At 34.9% G+C, this 12,341-nt stretch overlaps 1 protein-coding gene across 1 annotated transcript in view; it reads left to right on the plus strand.

Moving 5' to 3' along the window:
* LOC129231735 (protein FAM135A-like) overlaps positions 1–12,341 on the plus strand; it is a 128,703-nt gene that overhangs the window by 102,058 nt on the left and 14,304 nt on the right. Inside the window, exons 16-17 of the mRNA XM_054866097.1 lie at positions 2,258–2,349; positions 2,454–2,551. Coding sequence (XP_054722072.1) covers positions 2,258–2,349; positions 2,454–2,551 — 190 coding nt within the window. The remainder of the gene's footprint in view (positions 1–2,257; positions 2,350–2,453; positions 2,552–12,341) is intronic.

A 12,341-nucleotide genomic window follows, 5' to 3' on the forward strand; every position in this document is an offset into this window, starting at 1 on the left:
CACGTGGGTGAGCAAGCCTTTTCACATCCGAGCGAAGGGGTCAAGGAGAGGAGCATTGTATGCAAAAGTACTAGTAAGGGAGGGGGATGGATGTCCAGTTTTGTAAAGGGAATTTACCACCCCCACACAAAAGAGAGTTGATCAGGGTAGTCAAGCAACCTAATGGAAACTTGTCTCTTAGCTCTAATTTTACTATTCACTCACATTGTCGTGTTGCATCTTTTGCTGTCGTTCGTGTGTTCGTGGCTTATCTTTCTTTACGGAATGTTTTCAGAGTTGCTTTTGAAATGGCTCTTAAATGATTGGAAAGTTATACTGCAGCCTTTAAGTTTAAGGCAATAAAGGCAGAAGCAATTGGAAATCGTCTTGCTGCTGGAAAGTTTGGCATTAAGGAGAGATGCGTTTGCCGTTGGAAATCGGATGATTTAACCATTGAAAGTGATGGCCAATCGAGGGATGCGAGGGCAAAAAGTGTAAAATGGGGATTTTTAAAAATATTTCATTATCGTTAGTTAAAAATACTAACGAGTAATAAAAAAATATTTTCATTTACATTTAATCCAGCTTTCTTTACTACTAATTGTGCTTTTAAGTTGTATAATGTTGGGTGCTCAATTATGGAGGGTGGGGACCTTACACCGGGTGCAGGGTCTATTCCCGAAAATACGGTATTTTATTGCAGTAGCATAAATCACCTTATGTGAAAAAAAAAAGAAATATTTCTTATGTCGGTTGCGATAAGTGGTTATCTTAGTGCTCTTTTGGAGAAGGTTCCAACCTGGCAATCTTGATCCAAGTAATTTTAAGAGGGTTTTTTTCCTTGATGAATTTAAGTCTCTCACAAGATCATTTATTTTTTCTTGATGAATTAGTTGTGGTTGATCATTTATGTCAGGAGCTTAGCTTGAATCAGATGCAATAGAAGTTTCAGCTTCATCAACTTTCATTGGTTCTACTGCATCGTCATATGTAAAATTTTCTGTAAGTGTTGGTATTATTTATTCATCATTATGAAAAACTGGTTGCATTGCTGAATGTAAGTCTGGGTACTTAATCTTATGTTTACTTTTTGCAGAGAATCCTTTAATTTTTGTGACGCAAAAGTAGCAGTTAATTACCTGCTCGTTTGGTTCACACCATAACAAATGACATACACTTCCTTGTACCGTTTATCCTCCCACCGAGGTTTCTAACACATTGTATACAACATGAATGAGATGACCATTTCACAAACTTGACAACCAAAGTACAAGCATGGGCTTGTTTTGAAACTTTGCTTTGCCCATATAGGGGGATAAGTGATGATTCAAGCCCCCTCCCCTTAGAAATTAGAACTTTTTTGCTTTTAATACTTGTTTTTGTACAAAATTGTAAAAACATTTCTTCTCCAGCCATCAATGAATATGTTATTAAAAATGTCAAATTTTAATGACTCTAATCTGTACTGAAATTGGTTTTCACAGGGAAAATATTCTGCTAAACCATGATGAAAATATCTGAGCCCCCCCCCCTCCCACTCCATTTAAGATTTTGCATATGGGCGCTCATGACTCTATCCAATGGCGGTTGCCGTTTAATCTCGACTTCAGTTAACACTTGGCTAATGTGATTCATACTTGGAGCAACTTGGACAATATGCATCCGGTTCAAGCAGAGTTTTTCCTTTGCTCGCTGCTTTAGGGAGCCGAGTTTCTTCACCACAGAGAGAAGATATTGAGAATATGACTGAAAGTGTTACATTCCTATAAGGTGTAGAGAAAAAACTTGATGTGGTAGAAAAAAACTAACTACTAAAATCAAAGTCACCAAAAAAAATTTTTAATTTCGCACCTGTGTAATGTATGCAGCTTACTTTTTTTCTCTCACATTTCGAAAGTAGAAGGATATGCTTTGTATTTTTTAACACTAATGACTAGGATGAAATAATGTAATGTTGCATGTAATCTGAAATATGAAATTAACTTCAGAAATAAGAATTGCTCCCTCCTCATTTTCGCTAATATGATTTTACTTGGTATTTAATACAACATACATATAGAGGTTAAAAATGTTTAAAGGGAAGATATTGAAATTTTCTGAAATGGAGTCAAGTAATCTACTTAAAAGCTAATTTTCACCATCTGTAAAATATACGAAACTCTAATCTTTCCATACTTAAAATTAAAATATACGAACAACCAAACTGTGTAGAAATAAATTAGATAGCAGTTGATATTGTAAGCTGTATTATTAGCTAAATTTCTAACTTATGTTATAGGCAACAGTGCTGATTTGAGACTGGTTAGAACCTATTTAGAGCTGGGGCTACCAACTGTCAATTTTGAGTTCCTCATGTCAGAAAGAAATCAGGTTAGAATGTTTTAACTTACACTTTACAACTGTAGGTTTTACATTCTTTCAAAAATTGTGTGTTGCATCATTGACTGTTCTGTTAACTATACTTAATACTTTAGGGAGAAACATTTGATGATTTTGATACCATGACTGATCGTTTAGTGTCTGAAATTAGCTATTATGTTGAAGTTTATGGCTTAAAACCTGCAAAAATTAGGTATGTCAATTACTTTGATAACTTTTTAAACTATTTTGTTACATGTAAGAGATCATTAAACTATCATTCAAATACCAATTCTTAAGATAACTATCTTTTCTATTTGTTCTGTCACTTTATAATCCCTGATAATTGGGCCTTTTTTTTTTTTTTTTTTGGTTGCTTGTCTTTCTTTCCTCCCCATTTCTTGTTCCCCATCACCCATTTCCTGTGGATTTTCCTAAATGTTTACTTCACAGCAACCCTGATTCGGCATCCTATGCTGGGAATTCTTGCTCCAAAATTTCAACGGTAAAAGGAATGACCAAACAATCATGCACATTTTTAGATGAGTGCAGGAGTGCAGAAATGCATTCCTTGTGCCATGCCTGTCAATTTCTGATTCTGCTGAAAACTTTCCCTCAATATCACAAGTATCTTATTGATTTCATCGCTACTAAATTTGTAGTTTTTATTTTCTTAAAATGCAGTAGATTTATGTATATGTAAGATCTCCTATTCCTTTATTTCTTTTTTCTGTGTCTGCATTACTTTTTAAAACATCCAGGTATAGAATCAGTGCAGAATTGGACAATTAAGAAATATATTTTTAATGAATAAAACTTGTTTTTTCTTTAAATTACAGTGAAGCACTGTTTATATGTTTTTAAAGGGACTGTATGAAAAAAACTATTACAGGTATACATTAATATGTATTGAACTCTGCAGGGACCATTTTTAAAAATGTGTAAATGATTAAAACGTTTAAAAGAGAAGCGCATAAACAGTGCTTCACTGTATCTCTCTTATAACTAATTTTCCATTAAAATATTCATCTTTTTGAGGGGGTTTAGTTGGAAACTGATACAGCAGCCCAGTAAATGAATATATCTGACCAGTGAAAAAACAGTTTCCTTTTTGCCTAAGAAAAATATAATACAGAATGTCTACTGATTCTTAAAATACTGGAAATGTGCAGGGATTAGAGATGGGCAACAGGAGCAGATGCAGCTGGCAGGCAATCGGGCAGTTGCCGGGTGGGCGGATCATAATTTGGGCCAATCAGTTGCTCTCTCTACAAAGCAAAATATAAATACCGCTACGTAAATTCTAAAACTTCCAATCCCTCTTTATGCATTGACTCAAGCCCGCAGGTGGAGGGAGCAAGGCCATGACTAAGGGAGCCGTAAAGGTGCTACACCACTCCAGTTTTTCAGAAATGGGGCCGCTAATTTCATTGCAATAAAAAAACAAGAAAACATTGGCAGTAACCAAAAGTTAAAATATTTTTGTCCATTTGTCAATTTCATTTATGAATGGCAATTCACATTTACTTTACTTATGAATGACAATTCACAATTGTTATGAATTGTACTTCATAACAATTGCAATAAAAGTGACAAAATAATATTTTTTTTAATGAACTTCAATAGGAAATGCAATCTTAAAACACAAATCGGAGCATCTAAAATTCTGTATTATTACGATAATCTTAGTTAAGACCTCGGAAATGTTTGTTTCTAACATTTTTTTACGAAAAATAATGTATTGAGTTTCTCTTACTTAGTATCCCTCGAAGGGTTCAAATTCACAGTTTAAGACCCCGCAGTTTTAAAATGATTACTAGATAAAAAAGCATTCTCATGGGCTGCCAATATGCCTACGTTTTCTATCATTTACCTTTCTTCTTTTTTTTTCTTTTTTTAAACAAAAAATATCATCCTGAAAATCAGAGTTAAGAGGAGAAACGTATACAAACCCCCAAAATATGGTTTAACTAGGAGAAAAATTAAAATATAGCGAGAGAGATTGAAAATATTGAAATAAATAGTCACACCAGTAGTTAGTTGTAAGTGTTTGAATGTAAAAATCGAGAGTGAAACAAAACTTATCAAGAAGTGAAGAAAGGAATGATATTTAAAATAAAATAGAGTGGGAAAAAGAGACATAAAGGTCATTAAGGTTATTTAAGGTTACCAAAGCACCAGGTCAGTTCAAGAAAAGCTTTTTTTTTTTATCTGGGGCCGCAGATGTCTTGCATTTCAAGCAAATAAAGATAGTTGGCTGGAAATTGAAAATTTTACAATGGCAAATCTAAGTTTAATGGTTTTTAAAGAGAAAACTGTTGGAGGGTGTTTCATATTTTTTATCAATAATTTTTAAAAAATAAAAAAAGATTGGGACATAGCCAAAAGAAGGAAGACAGGGATCCAAAAGCTTATATCTTCCTTTTTAGTCACCAAAGCTAGCTTAACGTGTGTTTTTGAAACTTTGCTTTTTAAGAAAGTCCTGGAAAAAGCACCCGAACCCCATCCCTTAGTTTAACGTCAATAAAGATGCCCTACAACAGCATATTTAGGATTTCAGCTTTGAAAAACTTCAAAAAGAGCGTTTTTTCCGCCTCAACCGACCAAGAAATGTCCCCTCCTCATCATTAAAGAGCGTCAGAAATCACTGTCGAAAAATTTTCAGAGGTCCTTTGAACATCTCCTTCAATCTCGAAAGAAAAAAGGAGGAGAACCCCCAAATTCCCCCTCCCCTCTTAACAACATCATAGCAGAAGAGTTTATGACCTATTCCATAAAATAAATTAAAACCTCAAATTAAATCTATACACCAAACAATTTTTGCAACTGGCTGTAGTCCTTTCTGTATCTATCTTCATTTCTCACTTTCAGATTCTGTATCATATAAAAGTCCATGTCATGGTGTCATGGACTCCCAGGTAAACCAGACCTTTACATCTTCCGTTGTCCACTAACCTCATCTTTTCACATTAAATGTAACCCTGCTCATTCTCCTTCCAAAAATCTTTGCACAGCTTCCTTCCATCCTCATGCAAATAAATTATTGCACTCCCTCTTTTCATTCCTATCCAAAGAGGGTAATATTGTTCAATGTTTTTTTTTTTAATTTAAATTATAAACTCATATATTAAAAAAAATACTGGTGTTTCTCAAATTTCAATAAACTCTTCAGTTTTCCAGCCTCTGCCCCCCCCCTGCTAAACCCATAGTGGTTCACATTGTCTATATGTTTGGTTCAACTCAATTATTTTCATTTGTGCTAATTTTTGTTTTTTTTTACCATTTATCACACAGCTTTCTAATTATAATCATCGTGCACTTTTTACCTTTTGTATAGTGCAGGGGTTCTCAAACTGGGTTGATGTAGGTAGAGATGAGGGGTGCCACAATGTGTCCTTGGTATCAATATATATGTAAGGTGAGTGGGCAAAATAATACTGGTTGACCAGAAAGGAAATTCTAAATTTTTTGATACATTATAATAAAAATTCACTGGATCCTCTTTCATCGTTATCAAAAAGCCTAACTGATGATAAAGCATTATTAACAGGCCATTTTTAACTTCCAGGCAACAGTGAAGCAAAACTTGTTACAGAAGAGTGATATCTAAACCAGCTAATCTTTTTTTACGGTACATTTTGTTTCTACATGGTTCCCTGAAATTTAACTAGAATTTTTAAAAAAACAGGCATACTGTTCTTGAAACCTAAATTATGTAGTTGATGAATTCAAAAAGAGAAAAATGTTGTTGTATGCCGTCATGTATTCCCAAAATTTGATACCTAGAAAAGTAGATTGTACTGCAATAGGACCGTGGTTCCACTTATTAACACTTCGATGTCCTTATCATGTAACACCAGAGTGTTTGGGAGGGGGATATGATTCTGTCCTGCATATGCTGTACTTATGTGCACTAATTGTGTTAAATTAGTTGTCTGCATAACAGAGATGGACTAGGGTGCTGTGAGAAACTTCTGATCTTCAAAAGGTGCCATGAGTAGAAAAAGTTTGAGAGCCCTTGGTATAGTGCTTCTTATTATATTTTATAACATTCAAATTCTAATCGGGACATGTAACTGGAACCTCTAAGGTGTATGTATGTATGCATAACAACATCAAAGACTGTCAACAGTGTTGGGTTGATTGAATTCAGTTTCGAAAGTTTACCGATTGAAAGCCTTGGAATCTCTCTTCTTATTAACATTATGAAAGATCATTTAAAAGCTCTGTTTTCAAATCTACAGCATCCAAAAATTTCAAGAAAATCTCCCACCCCCCCTTCCCCTTGTCATCATCAGTAAAGCATGTCAGAAATCTCGTTTTTATTCCTTCAATTTTGAAAAAATTCCAGGAAGTGTCCCGTCATAAATCCTTCTTCTAAAATCATGGCAAGTCGGTTAAAGTTTCTATTTTAGAACTTAACTTTTGAATAACTGTCAATGCCCTAGTTTTTATCAAAGAAAGCTTACAATGGCGTTTTTAAGACTTCTATTTCAAAAAATTCTTGATGGATGCTGCTTGAATTGCTACTTTCCCTAACATCGCCCAAAATCTTCTAAAACTGCATTTTCAGAGCTAATATTTTAAAAATTTTCTGGACCCCCCCCCTCCCCCCCCCCCCCGGTCTTTGTAACATCATTGCAAATAATATATAAATGAAATTTTTGAGTTTCGCTTCCAAAACATTTCTTGAGGAACTCTAACCTCCTCTCTCCCTAACTACACCAGAGATCATCTAAAATTGCGTTTTTAAGACTATAATTTCAAAAATTTTCGAAGGGAGAAGCCCTAGGAACCCCTATTTTGGACTTAATGTTAAACTTACAATTAGGTTTACATTGCTAATATTATTTAATTCATGTTCATTAATTTAATTGATGTAATGACTCCCATAAGCAAGAAAATAAATCGACTCACTTTCTCTCTTTGGATTGACATATGTGTTAGACAAAATTAAAGGGTTACACCCCCCCCCCCCCTTGTCTTCCTAACAACCTCCCTATTCTAACTAAAGTAATGTTAGAAGATATCATTAAGGAAATAATCAATAAAGCTCCAAGCATATAAAAATACTTTGACTATTACAATTGCCTTTTTTTACAAACCAAGGTTTTGCTTATTTTGTATCAACTGTTCACCATTAAAACACAGAAATGGATTCATCAGTTAAATTTTGTTTAAAAAAAGTATTTAATTTTTGCAAATGATTTCCTCATATTTAAGTGATATCGTTTGGTAAAAATTAGTATCTATAGGCAGCTATGGGGCCGTGACATCCTTTTATGCCAGGCCCGGTTTCTTTAACCCATCCGCCACTTGTGGGCAATGTCGTTCATTTTAATGATCCGTTCATTAGAGGATGGTTCATTCTTTTGATCCGTTCATTCAACTCATTCATTTGAACGACTACGTTCATATAAAAAAGTTGCAGATGATCTCTGCACGACATACTCACGTACAATCGAAATGTCTCATTATACAGTCGACTCGCGATAACTCAAACTTCGATAACTCGAAATTTTTGATATCTCGAAAAAAAGTATTTCCCTGCACCTTTATTGCGTTTTTAATGAAATTTTATCTCTTTAACTCGAATTAAATTCACCTTTTTGGTAACTCGAATTTTTTTCCCATTCACTTCAAAATTTTTCATTCCCTTAAAACTCGAATTTTCAAACAGCTATCCCTTTTCTCCCCCATTTACGCGCTCTAGAGAAGAAAAACGTGTCCTCGGGCTCTTTTGTTAGTGATTTTCACAGTTGTGTTCACCACAGGTATGTGGGAGGGGAGACATGTTTCGGCTGCTGTTTTCTGTGGACAATGGTCGAGTTTCTAGAATAAGCGTTCTCTGAACTTGAATGACCAGTTCCTCGAACACAAACCCTTTCTCGTTCTAGTCATCCATCGTCTTCCTACTTTACTTTTTAGTGCTGTGAAAAAGCTCAGGTTTATTTGTCATCGAAATATGGCTACAAAACGAAAATGCACTACACTTTCTATTGCAGAGAAAAAAAAGGTGATTGATGCGGTTGAAAAAGGGGGAAAGAAAAAGAGCACATCTCAACCATTCTCAAAAATAAAGAGACTATTCTGAAAAACTTTGACAATCAAGGGGATCGGAAAAAAATGAAGATAGCGGAATACCCGGAAGTAGAAAAGTGCTTGATAAAATGGATTACCCAGTGCCGTACCCAGAACATTCCACTCGGTGGAAACATATTGAGAGAAAAAGCAGAGAATTTTGGGAAGCAACTCGGCTTTAGATTTCAAAGCAAGCAGTGGTTGGTTTGAAAATTTCAAGAAAAGAAACATCACTTTTTACAAAATTTGTGGAGAAAGTGGCAGTGTAAGTGAAGAAGTCTGCGAACAATGGAAGGGATCACTGTCTTCAATTCTAAAAGAGTATGACGACAAAGATGTATTCAATGCCGATGAAACAGGTCTATTTTTTAAATGTCTTCCTGACAAAACAATTTCTGTGAAAGGGGAAGCTTGCCAGGGTGGAAAGAGAAGCAAGGAACGAGTAACTTTGTTACTGTGCACCAACATGGATGGATCAGAAAAAATGAAGCCAGTAATGATAGGAAAATCAAAAATGTTGGGGAATGTGTCTTTACCTTAAGTTTATAGAACTAAATAAAAGGTTTACAGAACCCCAACATCAAAAAGCCGTGCAGTCTGCCAGTAAGAAATAAAACATACTCAAAGTAATTTTAAATAAATAACATTTATTAAAATATCACAGTATACATCAATAAACATTTGTTAAATACCAAAAATAATTTAGATTGTAAACCCCCCCCCCCCAATAATCACAGAAATTTCAAAGTTAAATTGTTAAATAAACACTTTTAGAAAAACGCGAAACATTTTAGAAAAAATTGTAAAATGTCACCTTCCTGCGCTAAATGCGCATGTTTACATTGCTGAAGAATTCTTGACCAAGTGTAATCGAAGAAAACTGTTCCATCATTCACCGGCCGATAGGCTTGCTTAGTTCTAGAAGAACCTTTTCAAATACCGGAACACAAACTTGTGCACCCACAGGAATCACACCGGAACCTTCTGGAACTTTGGTAGGAACGTCTAGGAAATCCAATCATGAAGGTCACTCTGAAGGACATCGATGATTTCAAACTGATGACAGTCCCACACCACCATAGGAGCACCGGTAAATCAATCCAGGTATTGGCCAAGTTTAAGTGTTAGGCCTAGTTGCAATGAACTACATCTCCCGCGAATATCTTCAGCAATGTTGACATTTTCCCTCCATAAACAGGAGTAATTTAGAACATTCTTAAACAACAATTAACACTGAATAAAACTTATCTCAAGCCCTGCTTGAATTCAAAAACGTTGCATCATCAACGGCTCGAGCGCGCCGCAACTTCCATCAACAACCTAGCACGGTTGCCAAACCTTCAAAGACCAATCCCTGATTGGTCAACAAAAACGGCAAGATGCCAATGGGGAGTAAACACAAACAAAAAAGTGAGCACCGAAAATATTTCGATCAATCTATTTATACGTTCTATGACCGCAATACGTCATCCCATGACACACCCTACTTTGCATTGGAGATATACATCTCAACTATTCCTGATTGAGTGATTTAACAATCTTTCTATTCGTTTTTTCGGCTCAAAGTAGCCAAAAACATCTCAACCATCGGGTGTTACGTCATAGGATGATTCCGATGTTGCACGATCATGCCCGAATCAATTTCAGTTATCCGCCGCTGGGACACAAGACGCGGAGTGGCAAAAACATATCGGAGGTAAGTTTCAAAAAATACTTTAACATTTGTAATTAAATTAAAAGCGCTCCAAGATACTGAATAAAGGCTTTCAAGCCCAACATGTTCCCCCCTCTTGGAGACCTTTTATTAATTACATACATGAAACAATTTAAATACTATATACAATATAAACATACACATGAGCTTACAATTTGAAAAGATTTATTTTTTACATTCCACCCCCCAATTAAAAATAATTCTGCATAAGGAGTTTAGACTATATTTAGATAATGGCTTCGTGAAAATGTCAGCTATGTTTACATTCGTCCTAACATATTCAATAGAAAACAATTTTTGTTCAATTAAATTTCTCAGAAAATGATATCTGACATCTATGTGTTTAGTCCTCGAGTTTTCAATTGGGGATTTCGAAAAATCAATAGTTGCAATGTTATCACAAAAAAATTAGTTTCTTTTAGTTGAAAACCTTCAATTCCTAAGTTGTTGATCTCATCAATTATTCTTTTCAACCAAACTATTTCTTTAGCCGTTTCTCCCAATGAGATGTATTCGGCTTCCATGGTTGATAATGAGACACATTTGTGTTTAAAGGTTCTCCAACTTATCGGAACTTTATCAATACAAACTATTGAACCCCCCATTGATACTCTATCCTCACGATTTGCAGCATAATCAGAATCTGAAAAACCTCTAATTCTGATACTGTTAATAGCACTTAAATTAAATTTATAGTTACAGGTGTATTTCAAATAGCCTAATAATCTTAAAAGAAAATCCCAGTGTTTCTTACCAGGATTAGCCTGGAATTGTGAAAATATATTAACTGCATATGAAATGTCAGGACGAGTTTTTCCGGCAATGTATGCCAAGCACCCTAGCAAATTCCGGTACGGGAGTTTCTCCATCTCTTTGATTTCGTACTCGGTCTTAGGACAATCATCCTTGGACAAAACCGTACCTCTTGAAATTGGAAGGGTAGATATAGGCACATTATACTCAGAAAAAAGGTTTAAAATTTTGGAAATATAAGAAATCTGGTGAATGAAAATTTTACCATCATTCTCAATAAATTCAATTCCCAACAATTTTCTTGTTTTCCCCAGTTCTTTAATATCATATACAGTTTTAATTTCATCAATTACATTTTTAACTAAATTTTTATTCTTGGCAAAAATCAAAATATCATCCACATATACTAACAGGAAAATTTCACTGTTCCTCACGTAAACACAATTACATCCTATTATTCTTTTAAATTGGAATCGCTGGAGAACACCATCAATTTCATGAAACCAATTTCTCCCGGACTGGTGTAGTCCATATAAGGATTTCTTAAGTTTACATACATAGTTAGGATGAATTTTACTTAAAAAACCTTCTGGCTGCCTCATAAAAATATTTTCTTCCAGGTCAGCATATAAATATGCATTCTTTATATCAATTTGAAAATGACACCATTTTAATAAAGATACAAAAATTGTGAAAAATAGTCTTACTAAAGAAAATTCCACCACGGGGCTGAAGACCTCAGAATAAGACTCGCCAGGGATCTGGCGATTTCCGCCTGCAACAAGTCTTGCCTTATATCTTACAATCTCATCACGATCATTTTTCTTCAAATCATACACCCACCGGTTCCCCAGAATGGGCTGATTCTTAGGTGGAGGTACAAGTTCCCACACACCTCTCTGTTTGATGACTTCTAGTTCATCTTCCATAGCAAGTCTCCAGTTCTTCAGCTCGGGGGTGGATAAACATTGTTTTATAGGAATTGGGAATTAATACTTCAACCAAACTAGCCTCAGGGACTTCTTCCTCACTTTCATCAGAAGTAACAATTTCTTCCTGGGGTTGATCCCCATTAGAAACTTCCCCACTTACAGGATTTTTGGAAGAAAAGTCAAAAAATTTGGGGTCATATTCTATTTTGTGGTCATCACAATATTTTAGTACTTCCTTTGGGGATCTCAATCGAACTTTCTTATTCCCCGCAATTGTGTAATAATAGATATCTTTTTTCTTCCCCGTTTTTCTCTTCTTCACTTCCCTAATCCATTTAACCTTATTACATGGAGTTCCCTGAGTACTTTCCTTAATTCTTTGATCCAACTCAATTTCACTTATAGGTTTGATAAAATTAAAATTTCTTTCTGATTTGGATCTATTTAACGATTCCCCCCATTTGACATTCTCATTAAAGTTAACATTCATGGTTTCTGTTATAGTTCTGGTGTTAGGATCCCAA

The sequence above is a fragment of the Uloborus diversus genome, chromosome 10, assembly GCF_026930045.1.
Source record: "Uloborus diversus isolate 005 chromosome 10, Udiv.v.3.1, whole genome shotgun sequence".
In the NCBI taxonomy this organism is placed as follows: Eukaryota; Metazoa; Arthropoda; class Arachnida; order Araneae; family Uloboridae; genus Uloborus; species Uloborus diversus.